The sequence below is a fragment of the Scyliorhinus torazame genome, chromosome 7 (genome assembly GCF_047496885.1).
Source record: "Scyliorhinus torazame isolate Kashiwa2021f chromosome 7, sScyTor2.1, whole genome shotgun sequence".
NCBI classification, from domain to species: Eukaryota; Metazoa; Chordata; class Chondrichthyes; order Carcharhiniformes; family Scyliorhinidae; genus Scyliorhinus; species Scyliorhinus torazame.
This window is the reverse complement of record NC_092713.1, coordinates 281169668-281194298: the sequence shown is the minus strand read 5'-3', so window position 1 is coordinate 281194298 and position 24631 is coordinate 281169668. Positions and strand designations below refer to the sequence as shown.

The 24631-nt window shown below is 44.8% G+C and overlaps 1 protein-coding gene across 1 annotated transcript in view; it reads right to left on the bottom strand.

Moving 5' to 3' along the window:
• The window catches only part of LOC140427065 (heat shock 70 kDa protein 4-like), a 99655-nt gene that overhangs the window by 8552 nt on the left and 66472 nt on the right, over positions 1–24631 (bottom strand). The window contains exons 11-17 of the mRNA XM_072512535.1: positions 23149–23282; positions 20967–21163; positions 20267–20368; positions 13164–13319; positions 12022–12147; positions 8663–8770; positions 7383–7502 (exon numbers count right to left, since the gene is read on the bottom strand). Of these exons, the coding sequence (XP_072368636.1) occupies positions 7383–7502; positions 8663–8770; positions 12022–12147; positions 13164–13319; positions 20267–20368; positions 20967–21163; positions 23149–23282 (943 nt within the window). The remainder of the gene's footprint in view (positions 1–7382; positions 7503–8662; positions 8771–12021; positions 12148–13163; positions 13320–20266; positions 20369–20966; positions 21164–23148; positions 23283–24631) is intronic.

Sequence of the window (24631 nt, the reverse complement as noted above, 5' to 3'; positions counted from 1 at the left end):
CCCCCCACCCATCCCTCCCCCCCCCATCCCTCCCCCCCCCTCCCCCATCCCATCCCTCCCCCCCCCATCCCTCTTCTCCCCCCCCCCTCCATCCCTCTTCTCCCCCCCCCCCCCCCCCCCCAAGTCCTGGGCTGCTGCTGCTGCCTTCTTTTTCCCCCATCTATCTTTCCGCAAGATATTCGACGAACGGTTGCCACCGCCTGGTGAACCCTTGAGCCGACCCCCTTAGGACGAACTTAATCCGCTCTAACTTTATGAACCCCGCCATATCATTTATCCAGGTCTCCACCCCCGGGGGCTTGGCTTCTTTCCACATTAGCAATATCCTGCGCCGGGCTACTAGGGACGCAAAGGCCAAAACATCGGCCTCTCTCGCCTCCTGCACTCCCGGCTCTTGTGCAACCCCAAATATAGCCAACCCCCAGCTTGGTTCGAACCGGACTCCTACTACTTTCGAAAGCACCTTTGTCACCCCCATCCAAAACCCCTGTAGTGCCGGGCATGACCAAAACATATGGGTATGATTCGCTGGGCTTCTCGAGCACCTCGCACACCTATCCTCCACCCCAAAAAATTTACTGAGCCGTGTTCCAGTCATATGTGCCCTGTGTAATACCTTAAACTGAATCAGGCTTAGCCTGGCGCACGAGGACGACGAGTTTACCCTGTTTAGGGCATCTGCCCACAGCCCCTCCTCAATCTCCTCCCCTAGCTCTTCTTCCCATTTCCCTTTTAGTTCGTCCACCATAGTCTCCCCTTCGTCCCTCATTTCCCTATATATATCCAACACCTTACCATCCCCCACCCATTTCTTTGAGATGACTCTGTCCTGCACCTCTTGTGTCGGGAGCTGCGGGAATTCCCTCACCTGTTGCCTCGCAAAAGCCCTCAATTGCATGTACCTGAATGCATTCCCTTGGGGCAACCCATATTTCTCGGTCAGCGCTCCCAGACTCGCAAACTTCCCATCCACAAATAGATCTTTCAATTGCGTTATTCCTGCTCTTTGCCACATTCCATATCCCCCATCCATTCCCCCCGGGGCAAACCTATGGTTGTTTCTTATCGGGGACCCCCCCAATGCTCCGGTCTGTCCCCTATGTCGTCTCCACTGTCCCCAAATCTTCAGTGTAGCTACCACCACCGGACTCGTGGTATAGTTCCTTGGTGAGAACGGCAATGGGGCTGTCACCATAGCCTGCAGGCTGGTCCCCCTACAGGACGCCCTCTCTAATCTCTTCCACGCCGCTCCTTCCTCCTCTCCCATCCACTTACTCACCATTGAAATATTAGCGGCCCAATAATACTCACTTAGGCTCGGTAGTGCCAGCCCCCCCCTATCCCTACTACGCTGTAAGAATCCCTTCCTCACTCTTGGAGTCTTCCCGGCCCAAACAAAACCCATGATACTCTTTTCTATCCTTTTGAAAAAAGCCTTCGTGATCACCACCGGGAGGCACTGAAACACAAAGAGGAATCTCGGGAGGACCACCATCTTAACCGCCTGCACCCTCCCTGCCATTCACAATGCTACCATATCCCATCTCTTGAAATCTTCCTCCATCTGTTCCACCAACCGCGTCAAATTTAGCCTGTGCAATGTGCCCCAATTCTTAGCTATCTGGATCCCCAGGTAACGAAAGTCTCTTGTTACCTTCCTCAACGGTAGGTCTTCTATTTCTCTACTCTGCTCCCCTGGATGCACCACAAACAGCTCACTCTTCCCCATGTTCAATTTATACCCTGAAAAATCCCCAAACTCCCCAAGTATCCGCATTATTTCTGGCATCCCCTCCGCTGGATCCGCCACATATAGTAGCAGATCATCCGCATATAAAGATACCCGGTGTTCTTCTCCTCCCCTAAGTATTCCCCTCCATCTCTTGGAACCTCTCAGCGCTATCGCCAGGGGCTCAATCGCCAGTGCAAACAGTAATGGGGACAGAGGACATCCCTGCCTTGTCCCTCTATGGAGCCGAAAATATGCCGATCCCCGTCCATTCGTGACCACACTCGCCACTGGGGCCCTATACAACAGCTGCACCCATCTAACATACCCCTCTCCAAAACCAAATCTCCTCAACACCTCCCACAGATAATCCCATTCCACTCTATCAAATGCTTTCTCGGCATCCATCGCCACTACTATCTCCGTTTCACCCTCTGGTGGGGCCATCATCATTACCCCTAACAGCCTCCGTATATTCGTGTTCAGCTGTCTCCCCTTCACAAACCCAGTTTGGTCCTCATGAACCACCCCCGGGACGCATTCCTCTATTCTCATTGCCATTACCTTGGCCAGGACCTTGGCATCCACATTTAGGAGGGAAATTGGTCTGTAGGACCCGCATTGTAGCAGATCCTTTTCCTTCTTTAAGAGAAGCGATATCGTTGCTGCTGACATAGTCGGGGGCAGTTGTCCCCTTTCCTTTGCCTCGTTAAAGGTCCTTGTCAGTAGCGGGGCGAGCAAGTCCAAATATTTTCTGTAAAATTCAACTGGGAATCCATCCGGTCCCGGGGCCTTTCCCGTCTGCATGTTCCTAATTCCTTTCACCACTTCTTCTACCGTGATCTGTGCTCCCAGTCCCACCCTTTCCTGCTCTTCCACCTTGGGAATTTCCAGCCGATCCAAAAAATCCATCATTCTCTCCCTCCCATCCGGGGGTTGAGCTTCATACAATTTTTTATAAAATGTCTTGAACACTTCATTCACTCTCTCTGCTCCCCGCTCCGTCTCTCCTTCCTCGTCCCTCACCCCCCCTATTTCCCTCGCTGCTCCCCTTTTCCTCAATTGGTGTGCCAGCAATCTGCTCGCCTTCTCTCCATATTCATACTGTACACCCTGCGCCTTCCTCCATTGTGCCTCTGCAATGCCTGTAGTCAGCAAGTCAAATTCCACATGCAGCCTTTGCCTTTCCCTGTCCAGTCCCTCCTCCGGTGCTTCCGCATATTGTCTGTGCTCAAAAGTTCTTGCAGCAACCGCTCCCGTTCCTTACTCTCCTGCTTCCCTTTATGTGTCCTTATTGATATCAGCTCCCCCCTTACCACCGCCTTCAACGCCTCCCAGACCACTCCCACCTGAACCTCCCCATTGTCATGGAGTTCCAAGTACTTTTCAATGCATCCCCTCACCCTTAGGCACATCCCCTCATCTGCCATTAGTCCCATGTCCATTCTCCAGGGTGGGCGCCCTCTTGTTTCCTCCCCTATCTCCAAGTCAACCCAGTGTGGGGCATGATCCGAAATGGCTATAGCCGTATATTCCGTTCCCCTCACCCTCGGGATCAATGCCCTACCCAACACAAAAAAGTCTATGCGTGAATAGACTTTATGGACATAGGAGAAAAACGAGAACTCCTTACTCCTCGGTCTACTGAATCTCCACGGGTCCACCCCTCCCATCTGCTCCATAAAATCCTTAAGCACCTTGGCTGCTGCCGGCCTCCTACCAGTCCTGGACTTCGACCTATCCAGCCTTGGTTCCAACACCGTGTTAAAGTCTCCCCCCATTATCAGCTTTCCCGTCTCTAGGTCCGGGATGCGTCCTAGCATTCGCCTCATAAAGTTGGCATCGTCCCAGTTCGGGGCATACACGTTTACCAAAACCACCATCTCTCCCTGTAATTTGCCACTCACCATCACGTATCTGCCCCCGTTATCCGCCACTATAGTCTTTGCCTCGAACATTACCCGCTTCCCCACTAATATAGCCACCCCCCTGTTTTTCGCATCCAGCCCAGAATGGAACACCTGCCCCACCCATCCTTTGCGCAGCCTAACCTGGTCTATCAGTTTCAGGTGCGTTTCCTGTAACATAACCACATCTGCTTTAAGTTTCTTAAGGTGTGCGAGTACTCGTGCCCTCTTTATCGGCCCGTTAAGCCCTCTCACGTTCCACATGATCAGCCGAGTTGGGGGGCTTCCCACCCCCCCCCCCCCCCCCTTGCCGGTTAGCCATCATCTTTTTCCAGCTTCTCACCCAGTTCCCACGCAGCTGTATCTCTCCCAGGCGGTGCCCCCCCGCCCATCCTTTCCCGTACCCACTCCCCCCTTTCCCCAGCAGCAGCAACCCAGTAATTCCCCCCTCCCACCCCCCCCGCTAGCGTAATTACTCCCCCCATGTTGCTCCCAGAAGTCAGCAAACTCTGGCTGACCTCGGCTTCCCCCCGTGATCACGGCTCGCACCGTGCGACGCCCCCTCCTTCCTGCTTCTCTATTCCCGCCATAATTATCATAGCGCGGGAACCAAGCCCGCGCCTCTCCCTCGGCCCCGCCTCCCCCCATCACCACCTGTGGGAGAAAGAAAAGTTACCATACCGCAGGATTAAAACATAAAACCCCTCTTCGCCCCCCCCCCCCATTCGCCCCACCACTTTGTCCAAACGTTCATTTTCATAATCCACTCATTCCAATTTTTCTTCTACAATAAAAGTCCACGCTTCATCCGCCGTCTCAAAGTAGTGGTGCCTCCCTTGATATGTGACCCACAGTCTTGCCGGTTGCAGCATTCCAAATTTGATCTTCCTTTTGTGAAGTACCGCTTTGGCCCGATTAAAGCTCGCCCTCCTTCTCGCCACCTCCGCACTCCAATCTTGATAAACGCGGATCACCGCGTTCTCCCATTTACTGCACCGAGTTTTCTTCGCCCATCGAAGGACCATTTCTCTATCCTTAAAACGGAGGAATCTCACCACTATGGCTCTGGGAGTTTCTCCTGCTCTCGATCCTCGCACCATAACTCGGTATGCTCCCTCCACCTCCAACGGACCCATCGGGGCCTCCGCTCCCATTAACGAGTGCAGCATCGTGCTCACATATGCCCCGACGTCCGCCCCCTCCACACCTTCAGGAAGGCCAAGAATCCTCAAGTTGTTCCTCCTTGCGTTGTTTTCCAGTGCCTCCAACCTCTCCACACATCGTTTCTGGTGTGCCTCCTGTATCTCCGACTTCACCACCAGGCCCTGTATATCGTTCTCATTCTCTGCTGCTTTCGCCTTCACGACCCGAAGCTCCTGCTCCTGGGTCTTTTGTTCCTCTTTCAGCCCTTCAATCGCCTGTAATATCGGGGCCAACAACTCTTTCTTCATTTCCTTTTTTATCTCCTCCACGCAGCGTTTCAAGAACTCTTGTTGTTCAGGGCCCCATATGAAACTGCCACCTTCCAACGCCATCTTGGTTTCTGCTTGCCTTCCTTGCCGTTGTTCCAAAGGATCCGCTGCAATCCAGCCACTTTCCTCTCCTTTTTCCATCCGTGTCCAGGGGGAACACCCTTCTGGTTTACCGCACGGTGTTTTTAGCCGTTAAAATTGCCGTTGGGGCTCCTATCAAGAGCCCAAAAGTCCGTTCCACCGGGAGCTGCCGAAAGGTGCGACTTAGCTGGTCATCGCCGCACCCGGAAGTCCAAACGTTCTTTTTTTAATAACCCGCTCATTCCAATTTTTCTTCCACGATAAAAGTCCACGCCTCATCCGCCGTCTCAAAGTAGTGGTGCCTCCCTTGATATGTGACCCACAGTCTTGCCGGTTGCAGCATTCAGAATTTTATCTTCTTTTTGTGAAGCACCGCCTTGGCCTGATGAAAGCTCGCCCTCCTTCTCGCCACCTCCGCACTCCAGTCTTGGTATACGCGGATCACCGCGTTCTCCCATTTACTGCTCCGAGTTTTCTTTGCCCATCTAAGGACCATCTCTCTGTCCTTAAAATGGAGGAATCTCACCACTCTGGCTCTAGGAATTTCTCCTGCTCTCGGTCCTCGCGCTATCACTCAGTATGCTCCCTCCACCTCCAGCGGACCCGCCGGTGCCTCCGCTCCCATTAACGAGTGCAGCATCGTGCTCACATATGCCCCGACGTCCGCACCTTCAGGAAGACCAAGAATCCTTAGGTTGTTCCTCCTCGCGTTGTTCTCCAGCGCCTCCAGCCTTTCCACACATCGTTTATGGTGTGCCTCGTGTATCTCCGTCTTCACCACCAGGCCCTGTATGTCGTCCTCATTCTCGGCAGCCTTTGCCTTCACGACCCGAAGCTCCCGCTCCTGGGTCTTTTGCTCCTCCTTTAGCCCTTCGATCGCCTGTAATATCGAGGCCAACAGCTCCTTCTTCATTTCCTTTTTGAGTTCTTCCACGCAGCGTTTCAAAAACTCGTGTTGTTCAGGGCCCCATATTAAACTGCCACCTTCCGACGCCATCTTGGTTTTTGCTTGCCTTCCTTGCCGCTGCTCTAAAGGATCCACCGCAATCCGGCCACTTTCTCCTCCTTTTTTCATCCGTATCCAGGGGGGGATTCCCTTCTGGTTCACCGCACAGTACTTTTAGCCGTTAAAATTGCCGTTGGGGCTCTTATTAAGAGCCCAAAAGTCCGTTCCACCGGGAGCTGCCGAAACGTGCGACTCAGCTGGTCATCGCCGCACCCGGAAGTCGTATTGTGAATTTTAAGGAACAACCAGAGATGCAAGTTGTGATATTGCAGTTGGAGCTAATATAAATTGCTGGGAAGGAATACAAGGAAGAGATAGTATAATTAAAAAAAAAAACTCCATTCACATTTAAGCTAACAATGGCTCCAGTGCTGCCATTCCAAAAAACAATAAAGGCAGCTGGTATCAACATTATTAATGCAGAACAGCAACCTTCTAAGCCTTAGATGCGGAACCAGACGTGAGCAACTAAAAAAATTTCAGTATGGCTCATGGATTTAACATCTCTGGATTAATGTAAAGAATCAATTTACATTGAGGGTGATTAGCATTCATGCCCCAAAGTTAGTGGATTGCCTTTTCTGTTCAGATTCAATAATACAGTTCTGTAGGCAGGAACAAAAATACCCTTGATACAGGGAGAGATTTGAAACATTTTGCTCCCCCCTCTATGTACTAAATATTCTTATGTCCAGCTCTCAGCAATGTTTGAAACTCTAACTTTTCAGTTATTGCTACAATCTACATGGGACACAATTTCTTTGTAACGAAATTTATCAAATTGTTAACCTATCCGTGTGAGATCATTTATCAACAACATGGATAGCCACTGCCAATGGAAACATGTTATAATGGAAAAAAAAAATTGTTTCAATTGTATTTCCATGTACAATGGGAATATGCACCAGTGTTTATGCGACCACAAAGCTGCAATTAAAATAAACTTCAAAAACTCAGGTTGTAGGTAATAAAGTTCCAAGTTACTTCTGCTTCACTCAAGAACCTCATCTATTGCAACTTTACGTCAGGTATACTTTTAAAGATTTAATATTCTATTAACACTAAAACAAAATCGAAGATTAAACCACTGTTATTACAAATATTATGAATTGGACAATACACATTCACCATATATATTTCATTCCATCGGGTATTATTTTTGATGACAAATGTTCTTGTCTACATACTTTATTTCTATAGGCGTTTATTATCTTCATGTATTGCTGCATCTGTCTTCCCATCTCATCAAAGGCTCGTGGACGATCCTCAAACTCTTGGCAGCGGTCTCGAATTGGCTGACCAAATTTCTGTAAAAAGAAATGGGCACATCATGACTTGATTGCACATTGAAGTATATATGTCCCTTTGAAACACAAATGTGTGCAGAGATAAAACGTGTGTTCACTGAAGGGTAATAACAGACTTCAATTTTCAGTAACAGTGCAGTCTCTGTTCACAGATTAGTGGCCCCAAAGTAGACAGCACAGCTATGGTATCTCATTGCTGTAGAGACAATTGTTTTGAATGATTGATGGGCAATACTGCCACAGCCAGTAGACAAGTGGCAGCAAAACTGTGGATGTTGGCAGCCAAGACTTGAACAACAGCTCATCTCAATGACATGTGTGGCACCTGTAGCACTTCAACCGTAAAATATTCTGATAGGGGCATTATTCATTTTGAATTTCTAACTTGCATGGGGCTCTGTAGCTTGCAGTTAGATGCCTTGTTGCTTTGAACTGAAATTTGTATTCTTGGACTCCTCTATTTCACCTTATTCTTCATTCATCATCTATTTCAGTGATCTTCCTGCTCTGTTGTTTTCTTGCAAGTACTTCGCTTATTGCATTGGGATGTTTCACTACATAAAAAAGGTTCTATATTGTTTTGCACCGGCTTTGCTTACATTTGGTACTTCGGTTTCAATGTAGACACTTCCAAGTTTTCCAGGGGCTGGTTTAGCACAGGGCTAAATAGCTGGCTTTGAAAGCAGACCAAGGCAGGCCAGCAGCACGGTTCAATTCCCGTACCAGCCTCCCCGAACATGCGCCGGAATGTGGCGACTAGGGGATTTTCACAGAAACTTCATTTGAAACCTACTTGTGACAACAAGCGATTTTCATTTCATTTCATTAACGCTAACGCCTATCCCACTGGGAAAAAACACAGCAAAAGGAGCTGCTGATTGTTTTAAGGTCCCTGCTTTTAAGATTTTTGCCTAGAGCTTGCCTTTAGGATAATGTTCTTGGTGACAGTATACTTTTGGTCAAACAGAAATTAATGCACAGTATGAATATGGATTATCAACAAATTAATCGAATTTTACCAGCAGGGAAATTCTACTCCTACAAATTGATAGCACAAGTAGGGGAAAAGCTTTAGCTTTGTTTCACTACATGTTAAGAGAAATATTTATGCATTTCATAGAAATACACAAAGTGATTATCTCTAATCTGCACATATTTACCTTCAGTTCGGTCAATTTATCTATATACACTTGTTTCCCCTGATCCTCGCCATCTTCATACAGCCAGTTTTCGGTGTCTTCCAGCAGAAGGCTTAATTTGCTTTGTTCCTAGGATTTAAAAAAAAGCTTAATATTGACCTACAAAAATTGACACTTCACCATCAATTCACAGGATCAGGTTTAGTGTCCAATTAGATTTCAGTACAAATATATTTGGTAGCTCTCCTTTGAAACATTTTTTTCTTTCTAATGAGGATTCACAAATGTTAATGCAGATAGACATTCATTAAAGATATGGTAGTATATTTCTACCTATTTACTCATGCCCATTTTCCTAATCCACCCTGAGACTGTTATAAGATTTGGTATGATCCGATTGGATAAATTGGATAACTTTTGTTTAAAGAGACATGCTAAGAGAAATTCTCTGGGAAGCTACGGAGGAGATTGCTGAGCCTTTGGCTTTGATCTTTAAGTCATCTTTGTCTACAGGAATAGTGCCAGAAGACTAGAGGATAGCAAATGTTGTCCCCTTGTTCAAGAAGGGGAGTAGAGACAACCCCGGTAACTATAGACCAGTGAGCCTTACTTCTGTTGTGGGCAAAATCTTGGAAAGGTTTATAATGGATGTATATGGGCAGCACGGTAGCATTGTGGATAGCACAATTGCTTCACAGCTCCAGGGTCCCAGGTTCGATTCCGGCTTGGGTCACTGTCTGTGCGGAGTCTGCACATCCTCCCCGTGTGTGCGTGGGTTTCCTCCGGGTGCTCCGGTTTCCTCCCACAGTCCAAAGATGTGCAGGTTAGGTGGATTGGCCATGATAAATTGCCCTTAGTGTCCAAAATTGCCCTTAGAGTTGGGTGGGGTTACTGGGGATAGGGTGGAGGTGTTGACCTTGGGTAGGGTGCTCTTTCCAAGAGCCGGTGCAGACTCGATGGGCCGAATGGCCTCCTTCTGCATTGTAAATTATATGATGCTAATCATCTGGAAAGGACTAATTTGATTAGATAGTCAACACGGTTTTGTGAAGGGTAGGTCGTGCCTCACAAACCTTATTGAGTTCTTTGAGAAGGTGACCAAACAGGTGGATGAGGGTAAAGCAGTTGATGTGGTGTATATGGATTTCAGTAAAGCGTTTGATAAGGTTCCCCACGGTAGGCTACTGCAGAAAATACGGAGGCATGGGATTCAGGGTGATTTAGCAGTTTGGATCAGAAATTGGCTAGCTGGAAGAAGGCAAAGGGTGGTGGTTGATGGGAAATGTTCAGACTGGAGTCCAGTTACTAGTGGTGTACCACAAGGATCTGTTTTGGGGCCACTGCTGTTTGTCATTTTTATAAATGACCTTGAGGAGGGCGCAGAAGGATGGGTGAGTAAATTTGCAGATGACACTAAAGTCGGTGGAGTTGTGGACAGTGCGGAAGGATGTTACAAGTTACAGAGGAACATAGATAAGCTGCAACGCTGGGCTGAGAGGTGGCAAATGGAGTTTAATGCAGAAAAGTGTGAGGTGATTCATTTTGGAAGGAATAACAGGAAGACAGTACTGGGCTAATGGTAAAATTCTTGGCAGGGTGGATGAGCAGAGAGATCTCGGTGTCCATGGACATAGATCCCTGAAAGTTGCCACCCAGGTTCAGAGGGTTGTTAAGAAGGCGTACGGTGTGTTAGCTTTTATTGGTAAGGGATTGAGTTTCGGAGCCATGAGGTCATGTTGCAGCTGTACAAAACTCTGGTGCGGCCGCATTTGGAGTAGTGGGTGCAATTCTGGTCGCCGCATTATAGGAAGGATGTGGAAGCATTGGAAAGGGTGCAGAGGAGTTTTACCAGAATGTTGTCTGGTATGGAGGGAAGATCTTATGAGGAAAGGCTGAGGGACTTGAGGCTGTTTTCATTCGAGAGAAGGTGGTTAAGAGGTGACTTAATTGAGGAATAGAAGATGATCAGAGGATTGGATAGGGTGGACAGTGAGAGCCTTTTTCCTCATATGGTGATGTCTAGCACGAGGGGACATAGCTTTAAATTGAGGGGAGATAGATATAAGACAGATGTCAGAGGTACGTTCTTTACTAAGGGCGTGGAATGCCCTGCCTGCAACAGTAGTGGACTCGCCAACACGAAGGTCATTCAAATGGTCATTGGATAGACATAAGGACGATAAGGAAATAGTGTAGATGGGCTTTAGAGTGGTTTCACAGGTCGGCGCAACATCGAGGGCCGAAGGGCCTGTACTGCGCTGTAATGTTCTAAATTCAGTTGCTTTAGCTCTTCAATTGACCTACCAGTAGACATGTTTAAGTGATTCAGGATGTGATCGCTCTTTCCACAGCCCTATATGTGTGGTAAGTGTGGCAAGCCTATACCTAAACCCCTAATCAAGAATGAGAGAAGAATTTGGGACTTCTCATTAAAAATGTAAATAATGTGCTATCCAAGTATTGATGACAGTTTTTAAAAAAAGGAACAGCACCTGTGCCTTCAGAGCATGTGCAAATTACTACAAACGATAAACAGAAGCAGCCTCTTGTTCAGTAGGATTCGTTATCGCAGAACAACTAGATTCATGTGTAGGTATGATTCTGCCAGTGTGGTGTATCCCACATCCAACTCAACTGGCTATGCAGTTAACTCACAAATTCTCTTTGACCCCAAAACAAAATGCAGTATAATAAAAATCAACTGAGTCCAGAGTGGGATAAACCTGAAAAATGCCTAAGCGATGTAGACAAATTGTTACGGATATTTTCTCCACTTTTGGAATTATATTTTTTTCTCTCCTCCAAGTGGCAAAATAACTTCTCCCATCGAAGGAAAAATGGCAAGACTAAAAGGGACGGATGTTTTGATAATGAATTTCAGACCATGGAAAACCAATTTGGAACATGGCAAAGGACAAACAAAGATATTTTGGTCCAATATATTACTAATTAATTATTTCATTATTTTATTTGTTTCAACTTATTTCCCATTATTGTCTGCATTAACCTTGGCTTCCAAACAGGAGCCAAGACAAAGATCAGCCAAATATACCCTGGTAAGGTTGTAGAGGGGAGGTGATGTGGTTGAGTGGTAGCATTCCTACCACTAGGCCAGAAGCTCTGTGTTCAAATCCATCAGGACTTGGTGGCTATAGAAGGTACACTCATCATGAGTGCCAGATATATTGTCAGCCTGTAAATTCTTCCAACATGCTTGATGGCAGTTATGGTCAACAAGTGCAGAATTTTGGCAAGGATAATCATGGACCAATCCAATGCAAGTCCATAGTGACCTATGTCCGCTTAGGAGGAGGGAAGTTGTAGAACTCAACTTATTCCTCATCTTTTATTTATAACTTAGCACTGAATTAAATACTTACCTCTTTACTGACAAATTTTTCATATATTCCACACAGTTTTTCCCTACTTTCATACACATATTCCTCCAGTGCATTCTTTGCATCATTTCTTTCCTTTTCAAGTTTATCTTGCATCATCATTTTACCCTAAATGGGAGGATAAAAACTATTATTTCAACAATTTCATAATTGCATAAACATATATTAAGTTGAAGTTAAAATTGCATTGCCCAAGATGATCAAAAATACACAGGGGCAGTAGCAAAGTGGTTAGCACTGCTGCCTCACAGTGCCAGGGACTCAGATTTAATTTCGATTTTGGGTGTTTGTGTGTTCTCCCGGTGTCTGCGTGAGTTTCCTCCAGGTGCTCCAGTTTTCACACACAGTCCAAAGATGTGCAGGTTAGATGGATTGGCCATGCTAACTTGCCTCTTAATATCCAAAGGCTAGGTGGGATTACTGGGCTAGGGCGGGGACGTGAGCCTGTGTCGGGTGCTCCTTCAGAGGGTCAGTGCAGACTTGATGGACCGAATGGTCTCCTTCTGTACTGTAAGGATTCTATGAACTCTGTTCAACTGATTTTTAAAAACTTGTTGCAACACTAATCAGAACATAATTAAGGGATCGATGAAAACAAATATAGAAATGTGTTGCAGCACCAGTCTGAATAACTATGTTTAACCCCAACTTTCCTATTTGTTTTGTAGCGAGCTTGCCTGTCTCGTTACCTGTCTCCGGACTCCATATATGCTGACAATAGTCATGTTTCTACTATGAGTTACTGTATTAAAGACCGTTGAAAATCCAGATGTTATATCTACTGTATTTCCTTCGTCTCCTCTTACTAAGAATACAATAAAGCTGGTCAAACATGTCCCTTCTGAAAACGACGTGGCCAATTATACAGCTTTTTGTCTTGCATTTGTAAGGGCAAATGCAAGAACGTCAAATTTCAATTCAAACCTTTTCTCTTTGCTAAACCTTGTGACAGTTTTGCCCATTCTTGCATTTGTCCTGAGTGCAAGATGAAAGATTCCAGCAACATGTCTCATTACAGCAATATTTAAGTTCTGAACTATGAAGCGACTGTTAAACTAATTTGTTTTTGGTTTCAAGAGTTATCCATTACTTTTTTAATAAAAGGACTCCATTATATATCCTACCTCAGATTCAATGAATATATTCAGTAGCTGCTGATCCAATTGCCACTGCAGACTGCTTTCTATGGGTAGGTCCACGGTCTTGGTTTTGACCTTTGCCTTCTTTGCCTGGGGTGGCTGGTCTTTATTTTTATCTTCCTTTGAAGCAGTTTCACAGGTCTAAAAATAAAAGTGCAGCAAATAATTAGTTTTGCATTATATACAACTTATCATAATATTGTATTCAAGGGACTCGGCACAGGATGGGGTTTCTCCTGGCTAGGGAAATCTAGAAGACAGGGGGCCCAGCCACTATTTCATTTAGAACTGAGATGAGGATAAATTTCTTCAAAGAGTTAAGAATCTTTGGAATTCTCCACACCAGGGCATAGTGCATTCTAGATAGTTGAATATACCCAAGGTTGAAATAAACACACTCTTGGTCTCACCAAATCAAGGGATATGGGGAGGGAGTGGGAAAGTAGAGTTGAGACTCAAGATCAACCATAATTGCACCGAATAGAGCAGCATGCGAGGGTGCGGGGCAGGGTGGTGGCAATGCCTGACTATAGAGCTCTTATTTCATGTTTTAGTTCTTATAGGTGCCTTCAGATGAAGTAGAGTTAGCAGGATTAAGCTGTGTGGACATATTTCAGTTCCCATTTCAAAGTAATTAAAAAATAATTTTTTCTAGAGTACCCAATTATTTTTTCCCCAATTAAGGGACAATTTAGCGTGGTCAATCCACCTACCCTGCATATCTTCGGGTTTGTGGGGGTGAGACCCATGCAAACACGAGGAGAATGTGCAAACTCCACACGGACGGTGACCCTCCCACAGTCCAAAGATGTGCAGGTTAGGTGGATTGGCCATGCTAAATTGCCTCCAGTGTCCAAAATTGCCCTTGGTATTGGGTGGGGGTACTGGGTTATGGGGATAGAGTTTGAGATGTGGGCCTGGGTAGGGTGCTCTTTCCAAGAGCCGGTGCAGACTCGATGGGCAGAATGGCCTCCGTCTGTACTGTAAATTCTATGAAACTGGAACACCCGGAGGAAACCCACGCAGACACGAGAACGTGCAGACTCCGCACAGGCAGTGGCCCAGTGGGGAATTGAACCTGGGACCCTGGAGCTGTGGAGCAACTGTGCTAACCACTCAGCTACTGTGCTGCCCTATAGAGCAATAGTCTTGTCCACTCTGCTCTGTGAATGTGAGCCTTAGACTGTGCACCAGCATCATGCCAAGAAGCTAAACCGCTTTCACTTTGTGTTGCCTTTGAAGATCAGATGGCAGAATAAAATATCAGATATTCTGGTACTCCATACCAGCGCTGGCATGCCAAGCATCGCACTATATTGATAGTCTTAACACAAATGAGTTGGGTTGGTCACATAGCCAGAATGCTGCCACCCTTGCCAGCTGGGATCTAACCCGGGTCCTCAGTGCTGTGAGGCAGCAGTGCTAGCAACTGCGCCACCATGCTACCCATCCCATTTCAAAGTCATACATTGGTTTTTTTTTTTACATCTTGAATATATAATTGAAAAAAAACCACATCAATTTTCTCTGCCCGTTATAAATTTTTACGCTCGCATTTATGATGGGACTATTTAAAGAAGTTTCTTCTACTGGCACCAATGAGTCCTTTGAGATGGAGACGTATATCATGTGGTGTGTTTGGGGGGGTGGGTTTAGTGGTTAAGTAGAGGGTTGCTAAGGCCGAAAAGTGTCCAAAAGGTTCTGTTGCAAATATGACAAGATACTGCTGACGATTGAGTTTTGGATAGGTTTCTGGCATGGAATATTCTCTCCCACCGTTTTCTCTCAGCCTCTGATATGCATTTGTTTTTAATGGAAACAGGGTTTTCCCCCCCGATTTGGTTTCGCCAGATGCAGAGATCCTAGGTGAACTTCTGCTAGGCCACACACTGCACAGTAAAATGAAGCCTCCAGGGTGTCCACGGAGAACTTGTTTTGACTGACATGAGCGCAAACCAGACTAGTTCTCACTAGAAAATTTGCTTTGGCAAGGGTGGCAGCATTCTGGCTATGTGACCAGCCCAACTCTTGTGTTAAGACTGTCTCAATATAGTGCGATGCTTGGCATGCCAGCATTGGTATGGAGCACCAGAATATCTGATATTTTATTCTGCCATCTGATCTTCAGAAGCTTCCAAAGGCAACGCAAAGTGTCACATTCACAGAGCAGAGTGGACAAGACTATTGCTCTATAGGGCAGCACGGTAGCTCAGTTGTTAGCACAGTTGCTCCACAGCTCCAGGTTCGATTCCCCACTGGGTCACTGTCTGTGCGGAGTCTGCACATTCTCCTCGTGTTCCAGTTTCACAGAATCATAGAATTTACAGTACAGAAGGAGGCCATTTTGCCCATCGAGTCTGCACCGGCTCTTGGAAAGAGCACCCTACCCAGGCCCACATCTCAAACTATATCCCCATAACCCAGTAACCCCACCCAATACCAAGGGCAATTTTGGACACTAAGGGCAATTTAGCATGGCCAATCCACCTAACCTGCACATCTTTGGACTGTGGGAGGAAACCGGAGCACCTGGAGGAAACCCACACACACACGGGGAGAACGTGCAGATTCGCACAGACAGTGACCCAAGCTGGGAATCGAACCTGGGACCCTGGAGCTGTGAAGCAATTGTGCTAACCATTATGCTACCATGCTGCCTCCCACAGTCCAAAGATGTGCAGGTTAGGCCGATTGGCCATGATAAATTGTCCTTGGGTGTCCAAAATGGTTAGGTGGGGTTATGGGGACAGGGTGGAGGTGGGCTTAAGTGGGATGCTCTTTCCAAGGCCGCTGCAGACTCGATGGACCGAATGGCCTCCTTCTGCACTGTAAATTCTATAGATCACTTTGTAGACAAACTTACTTCTTTGTTCTCAGTCGGATGTTCAAAGTCTGCAAAGGATTCCTTTGGCAATCCTTTACGCGTGTTGTAAATAGCACAAGGGAGCGTGCTGCCAAGTGAAATAATTCACTGCCGATAGGCTCTGGTCATGGACCGAAACCTTGGTTACGAGATGGGCTCTACATTACTTGTTTTCTTTGCACTGATTGTAAGGACGAAACTTTCCCAGGCATTGCAGAACAAATCTATGCTACACTGCATGCCCTGCTGTAAAACAGCAGCAAGCGCAGTCATTGGCAAACCGAAAATCGTAAGGTATTCCCTTGGACAACTTGGTCTATTGGTTCATCACCCAGCCCCAAGTTGCTGATAGACAAGAAAAGGCTAAGGAGGAAAATATGAACTTATAGCAGATGGGTGGTGGAGGAAGAGTGCTGAGGGTGCTGCACAGGAAGGAAAAGGTGGTGGAATAACAATGCCTCAGTTTTAAAATTCTTATTTTTTTGTATTCAACTACTTCACACCTCCCTATATTTAATCTCCAACCTGACAATCAATGCTCCCAGTGCAACCTGTTTATTTCTATGCACAGTACCTTTAAATTTTTTGCATGCCCATAAGTGTCATATTGGGAAAAATGTGTGTAAAGCCTGCACAGTGCCTCCCAATTGTTTCATGGCCGTGAACAGATTAGTAGGAATATTGCCTACAACCCTCCGAAAACGTTTTTCCACTTCTGGTCACGCACATTTCAGATTTTCTTTGCCTCACCATTGGCATCCATGCATTCTACCACAACCCCATCCTCTATAATTCTCCCCCTAAACTACCTCTGGCAGAGTGTTAACCTCTTCTTACAACCTACTGCTTTCACCAACCTGGTCACCTATCCGAAATGAAATTGAAAATGAAAATTGCTGGTCACAAGTCGGCTTCAAATGAAGTTACTGTGAAAAGCCCCTAGTCGCCACATTCCGGCACCTGTTCGGGTAGGCTGGTACGGGAATTAAAAACCATGCTGCTGGCCTGCCTGGGTCTGCTTTCAAAGCCAACGATTTAGCCCTGTGTTCCTATCCCTCAACTTTCTTTGTAACTAGTGTTAAATTCTTATCAAACTTGGGAAAGGAACAGCTTGTTGATTATCATCTCCCTTCAGCTGATTAAACTATATTTTTCTATATTGAACACCACTTGGAAAAAACACTACAGAGGCAGAATGGGGACTCCCAATTTTTATCACGAGCGGCAACTCCGTGCCCAACAGGTGAGTGCAAAAGGCCAGGTAGCAGTGTCAGCAACCATCTTTGGGCAGAAATGCAGAGTGGATTGATCATCCTCTGAACTTTGTAGCATCATAAATGTCAGTATTCAGCCAATCTGATTCAGTCCATATGACATTAATAAAACTAAGAACTTAACAGATAAAGTCTATAGACCCCAACACACTGGTGTGGAAAATGTATGCTCCGCAACTAGCCGAGTCTCTAGCCAAGTTGTATGGCGCAGTTACAACATTGGCATCTACCGGACAGGTTAGGTATCTTCAATCTGCAAAAAGGACACATCTGTTTTTTAATAAATTTAGAGTACCCAATTCTTTTTTTTTCAACTAAGGGGCAATTTAGCATAGCCAATTCACCTAACCTGCACATCTTTGGGTTGTGGGGGTGAAACCCATGCAAACACAGGGAGAATGTGCAAACTCCACATGGACAGTGACCCAGGGCCGGGATTGAACCCGGGTCCTCAGTGCCGTGAGGCAGCAATGCTAATCACTGCACCACGGTGCTGCCGAAAAGGACAAGTCTGATGCCTGGTGTTGGTCGGAGGTCACGACCACTGGTCTTTTGTTGTCCAGCCCTCAGTCGTTGTGAGGGGTTGGATGTGGCTTGTCATCTCTCCATCGGGGGCCTAGGTTTCTAGCCACCTGGGCAATGGTGCGGCGGAGGTGAAGACGCTTTGTACAATGGAATTAGAGGTCCTGAGGATTGTTCGACGACCCTGTCATGCCCTTTTCAAGTGACATAGATGATGCTATTATCCTGCGGTTCATCAATAATTCTGGACTTTATTTCCTTATGATTTTTTGGGCGAGGGTAGTTTATCATGTTTTAGCAAAAACCATATTGAATCGGTAAAGTGATATGTGGTTTGTGCACAGCCTTGTCCTTTTTCTATGTGCTGTAATCCTTGCATTTGTGAGAGTGGAGTACATTTTAAACACCCTTTATCTTGTTTATGGAGAAGATGAGTGGAGCCAAGGCAGGGTGATGGGTGGATGGTTAGTGTGGTGACAGGTGGTAGGGTTAGCCAAGTCCTCACTCGGATTGAGGATGGCTCCAAGTTAGAGCTAACTGTTTCAAAATGTTATTTTGCTTTTTTTTTTTGTTTCTTTGAGTTTTGAGAATCTCTGCTGGTCTCCTTCATTGAAAAGGGAAGATCATGTATTCTGCCTGGGGAAGACTGGGTTCTTTTCGATTCTTTGTGTTTGGTGTCTTTAGAGCTATTGGAGTAGGGGGGAAATGAGTGGCGGTGCACGCCTGAGTGTGGGCGGTAAATCCTTTTTCAATTTGTTAAAGTGAGAGTTTGTATGCTATGCCTCTGCATTGTTGGAGCCCTTCTTCAGTTTGGGGATAGGCTTGTTGAGAGGGTAAGGTGCTCTCCTCCAAGGGATCTTATATAGTGGTGTCCTGAGTGTCCTCTTCATTGTGGTTGGATCTTCCATGAGAAGGCAGTGTTTTTGACTCTGCCGAGGCACTGCTGCTCAGTCCCCTAACATCCTTCTTGTAAAGGCACACAGTGCTGGTCTGTCTAATGTTCTTGGGTTTATTAGTGTTCCTCCCTTCGTTTTTTCTCTCTCTTCATGCAGGTGAGCAGCGTTTTTATAAACCCTGTTTTGCTTCAGTGAAGGGGTACGGACCCCTTTGTGTCCGAGTGTGCTGGACTAGGTCAGGTCCGGTGCTATGGTTGGCATCCTGTGATTTCCTTATGCTTTGGATGTTCTTTCTCAAAGGCAGTTATTATGGACATCTTGAGAGGCTGAGTTTTTTGCTGTGCTTTGAATATTCATGGTTTGTTGACTCTTGTGCACAATGGGGTTAAGGTTGAGCCTGTACGGTAGCTGATATCCTGTTGTCCCCTTATGGTTGGGACGTTCCCTTATCTGAACGAGCAGCCTTTTCTCCTCTTCATCAGTTAGTGGGTGTATGCCAGAGGAATCCGCACATACGGGTGCATCTTTGTCCTCTTTTATCCTGAGAATTCTGGCTTCTGGTAGTTCTCCCTTGTTTATCCTGTCTCATTGAGTGCGTTGGAAAGCGCTGACTGCACTGATCATAATCCAAATTTATAGCTGCTGGTCCCCTCTGTATAAATAAGTGGAATGATGATTGTTTTGTACTGTTCCCGTCGTTGGAATTATGTTGCAGTGTGTGGTCTATGTAAAACATCCTTTTAGAACTGCGGTTCTCCCATATTTTCTTTGAATTTTTCTATTTTGTAATGGTGGGGTTATCGGTGATTGGCTGCTGCAGGTACAGATGGATCAGGTATCTGAGGGGAGGAGGCTACAGTGTGTCATTGGTGCCTCAGGTGTTTAGTTAGAGTTGAGGGAAATATGTTCTGGTGCGTGCCCAAATGTGGCGCAAAATACATCCTGAAGTTCACAGTCGTCGAGAGCAATTACCACGTGAGAAGGTGTGCATCATTTTACCATGTTTCATGGCCTTATCTTTCTCTCCCTTGTTCTCTGGTGATGCACATGGAGGCACCGAGTCTAGTCTAATGATTGTATTGAGCTAGTTATATTGCTGTTCTCCTGTTCCCCTCTATATCCATGCATGTTGACTTTCTTTTGTGCTGAGCTATACCATTCTTGTGGTTTTGCTGCGTTAATTGTTAGAAATAAATACTAATTAAAAATGGAGCAACTTGCCAATGCTTCTTTGACAGCAGGTGCATGGGAACACCATTACCTGCAAGTTCATTTGCTAAAATTCTGCATGTCCATACCCAACAGAACTGTGGAAATATCTGCACCAGAGATTGCAGAATTTCAAGGAGGCTCATCACCACCTTCAACAGGATAAAAATGATCACTTGTTATAAAGAGTTTTCCATAATTTTCTTCAGAAAATGTAAGTACAGAGATTTAGGCTCTGAAGAGTTAATCAACACTTTAATAATCACTGGGAATATACTTAATGACATTCAGAATTTAAAATCACAAAACTGAATCACAAATTACCTCCATTTCATCAATCTCATTTTTCTGACTCTCTGCTGATCCTGGTGGGCGATTACCATCCCCATGAGCTGGTTCTTCCTGTTGGTCAATTTGCATCTTACTCTGAAAAAAAACAAAAAGCTTCAGCTCCACATTCCATAATTTCATAAACAAAACATGACGCAGACAGTTGTTTTGCTCAGGGAATGGGGGAAGTTAGGAATAGGATCAAAACATTAATCCTTAAACCTCAGCAGTGAGTATGTCACTTGTTAAACTCAGTACTAGTTTTGGAGCAGGACATTTTTCTGCATCCACATTAACCAATGATGTTGCTGTGTACAATTACAGAACAAAGATCAATCTCATTCATCTGAAAAATCAGGGTGTTAAACAATCATGCACCAGTGCACACAAGCCAAGAAGTCCATTCTTTCAGGTAGGGAAAAAGCACAGTATCTTCAGAGAGGCGATTTGCTTGATTTTGGGGCTGGTTGGGGGCGTGGGGATAATAAGTTTAAGACTTAATTTTAGCAAACAAACTAGTGTCTTAATACTGTTGCTGAATTGTTAAGTTCAATATTACCATGAAGACGTTTATTTTATGATGAATGTTTCACTTGTCGAATTGCATAGGTGGTCAAGAATCCAAGAAGCACCAGACATAAACATTGTTCATGAAACCATTCACTAACAGCAAGACAACACAAGTTAAATGTACCTCCTCTTCTTTTAGAGAAGTCTGGGATTGCTGATCAGTTTCCATCGGAACATCATCTGTCTCTTCACATTTTTGCACTTCAACCAATGAGGCACTGGATACACTGAAGACACCATGAATGTTAACCCGTACTTTCACCTTCACCTTAGAACTCGACCCATCATTTTGAGGAACCACTTTCTGAATAGTAAAGTAACCTACATAATAAATGAAAGTTAGCTACTAAAAACTTGTATATCAAAATGCTCCCCCTCAAATAAAAATCTTAATAGTAATGCCATATGTAATGGCTTGAGAATTACTAGTATTTTTTAAGAAGGAAAACAAGTTTCAGGTCTGCTCTAGTTCAGGTCTGCTCTAGTTGGAGTAGAATCAGTTGCCTCTTCCGCAAGCATTCAAACCCTTCACAATCAGGACTTTTGCTATTCAATGCCTAGATGTATGACAGCATAATCTGGGGATGGGGTAAATTGTTATACGAGCAATTTTTTTTAATACTCATCACAAGATCTGGACATCACTGACGCAGCCATTACTGCCATCCCTATTGTCCTCATGATGGTACTGGTGATTATGCACCTTCATGAATACAACGGAGTGTCTTCTTCTACCTACTTCAGAGGAGTTGCCTACTTCAGTTACGAGGCAACCATATGTTTGTGGATCTGGAGTCACAGAATCGGTCAGACCATTATGCAGATTTCCTTCCCTGAAGTAGAGTGGTGAACTAAATCGGCTTTTCAGACAACTGCTAGTTTCATGGTCATTATTATAGTTGATATTGGCTTTTTATTCCAGATTTAATTACACAAATTTAAATTCCATAGCTGCAGTGGTGGATTCGGAACTCCTCAGAACATTGGACCAGGCCTTTGAATTACCAGTCCAGGAGTCTGCACGCTCTCCCAGTGTCTGCATGGGTTTCCTCCGGGTGCTCCGGATTCCTCCCACAAGTCCGAAAGACGTACTATTATGTAATTTGGACATTCTAAATTCTCCCTCTGTGTACCCAAACAGGTGCTGGAATGTGGCGACTAGGGGCTTTTCACAGTAACTTCATTGCAGTGTTAATGTAAGCCTACTTGTGACAATAAAGATTTATTATTATTAAACCCTTATTTGATTGTACCCATTAACTGGACTTGACAATTCTCACAGGTGTCCTCACATGCAGTTCTATACTTCAGAGGTTGATTGATACTATAGGGAGAGGATTAAGATTATTTAGGGAGTATATGAACATAACAGCATCTATTATAATAAATTGAACTTTTAAACACAATGTACAGTAAACATCTATTTGTAAACAATACAATTATACAACACTGTCCTAGTTATACGTCAAAGTTAACACTTCATTTTGGTCAGCTTTCATCACTGAATGAGACCAAGGCTCACGTTGGGTCTCGGTGGTTCCTAAACATAGACTGATCTAATCTGAACCTAATTTGCCTCAGCTAACATTACCAATTGATTTCAAACATGCATCTCTTCATTCTTATTGTAGCTTCCTGGAACAAAAGATGTGGCAGCTGTAGCCTGACTCCTTCCCTGCTTGGAAGATGGCCTGTAGAACTACCACGCCACCCTGTTACATCTATTGACTAGGTTTTGCCTTCCCCACACGACTCTGCAATCCCTCCCTCCCAAGGTATCTAACTACGGTTGTTTTCATGTGAATAGTGTTATAGCAGCTCCACGAGCTTGGATGATTTGTACGGACAAGTTTATGATCTATCCCACTGTTTGAACAGAGAATAACATGAATTTCTAGTAGGATGTTCATAATATTCACCCCATGTACCGCACATGGCAACAGTGGATTTTAGCCCTTTGTTCACTCACATTAGCTTGAACTCAATACATCACTATATCATTACCTGAATGGTCCTACTGGGAAATGGTTGAAAAATAGTAAAATGCAAAATTCCTTGATTTAAATGAATCCCTTTTAGAACTATGGGAGAAGCATGGAAAGGAATGAAAGTAGAGCTTAGAAAGATCTTTAAAGGTTCTGCATCCAGCTCCAAGAAACCATGGCCAAGCCTTGTAGGAAGGATCCCCATTAAACTCCAGTCTAGTTTTAATATCCAAGGAACTCGATTATAAACGTGCGTTTAAAACGCGCAAACTTTCTTCTCAAGGTAGTTTAGAGAAAACATAAGTATTTAATACATCTCACCAATTTTTGGGTCAGGATAAGGTAACTCCTTAGGAGAACTGTAAATTGCTTCAAGGTTGAAGGATTCTTTTCTATAGAAAGTAAGAACTTTGGAGAATGGTGCTGCATGGTTCTTGGGAAACACCTCACAATCACTAAAAAAAAATAAAATCAGAATATGTTGAAAACTAAATATATTAACCATTCTTCACACAGGTAAATTACATGCAACAATGGTATAAATATTATAGATGTCTAACAGAAAAATGTTTATTTGCATCCACGTTAATGTACTTTTAGATCTAGAAAATATATTTTTGTTCAATGGTTAACTTTATGTAAGAAAAATAGATTAAATATTAACTTGCAATTATATAGAGCCTTTAACATAGAAAAGCATCCAGGTGTTTCAGAAATATAAGCAGATCAAAAAATTGACACTGAACCAAAGTGAATCTTCCCAAGTCTGGGTGTTTTGAAAGATGAGGGTGAGCAGAATACAAGGAGTCTTCAAAGAGATATAGATAGGTCAAATGAGTGGACAAAAATTTGGAAGATGAAATTAGTGAGTATGTGACATTGTCGACGGAGAATAAAAATGCAACATATTATTTAAACAGGGTAAAATTGCAGAACTCGTTGGGATATGGGTGTCCTGGTACATGAATCTTACAACGTTCATCCATAGGTATAGCAAGTGATTAAGACAAATTGAACAATGTCATTTATTGCAAGGGGAATGGAATATTAAAGTAGGGATGTTTTGCTACAGTGCAGAAGATATTGGTGGAACCTCACCTGGAGTAGTGTGTATAGTTTTGTCCACCCTATTTAAGAAAGGACATCACATGCCTGGCTTGTGCCTTGTAGGTGGGAGACAGGCTTTGAGGAGTCAAGAGGGGAGTTACTCACTGCAGGATTCCTAGCCTCTGACCTACTCTGGTAGCCACAGTATTTATATGGCTAGTTTAGTTCAGTTCCTGGTCAACAGCAATCCCCAGGATGTTGATAATGCAGGATTCAGTGATGTTAATGCCATTGAATGTCAAGAGGCGATGGTTTGATTCTCTCTTATTGGAGATGGTAATTGCCTGGCACTTGTGTGGCATGAATGTTATTTGGCATTCGTCAGCCCAAGCCTGGATATTGTCAAGATCTTGCGGCATTTGCATGTGGACTGCTTCAATGTGAGTCACCGCAATTAGTGAATGTCCCTACATCTGACCTTATGGTGGAAGGAAGGTCATTGATGAAGCAGATGAAGATGGTTGGATCTAGGACACTATACTGAGGAACTTCTGCAGTGATGTTCCGGGACTGAGATGACTGACCTTCAACAACCATCTTTTTTTGTGCTATGTAGGCCTCCAATAAGTGCAGAGTTTTCCCCCCTAACTCCCATCAACTCCAGTTTTGCCAGGGCTTCTTGATGTCATATTCAATCAAATGCTGCCTTGATGTCAAGGGCAGTCACTCTCACCTCAGGAGTTCAGGTGAAAGGAAG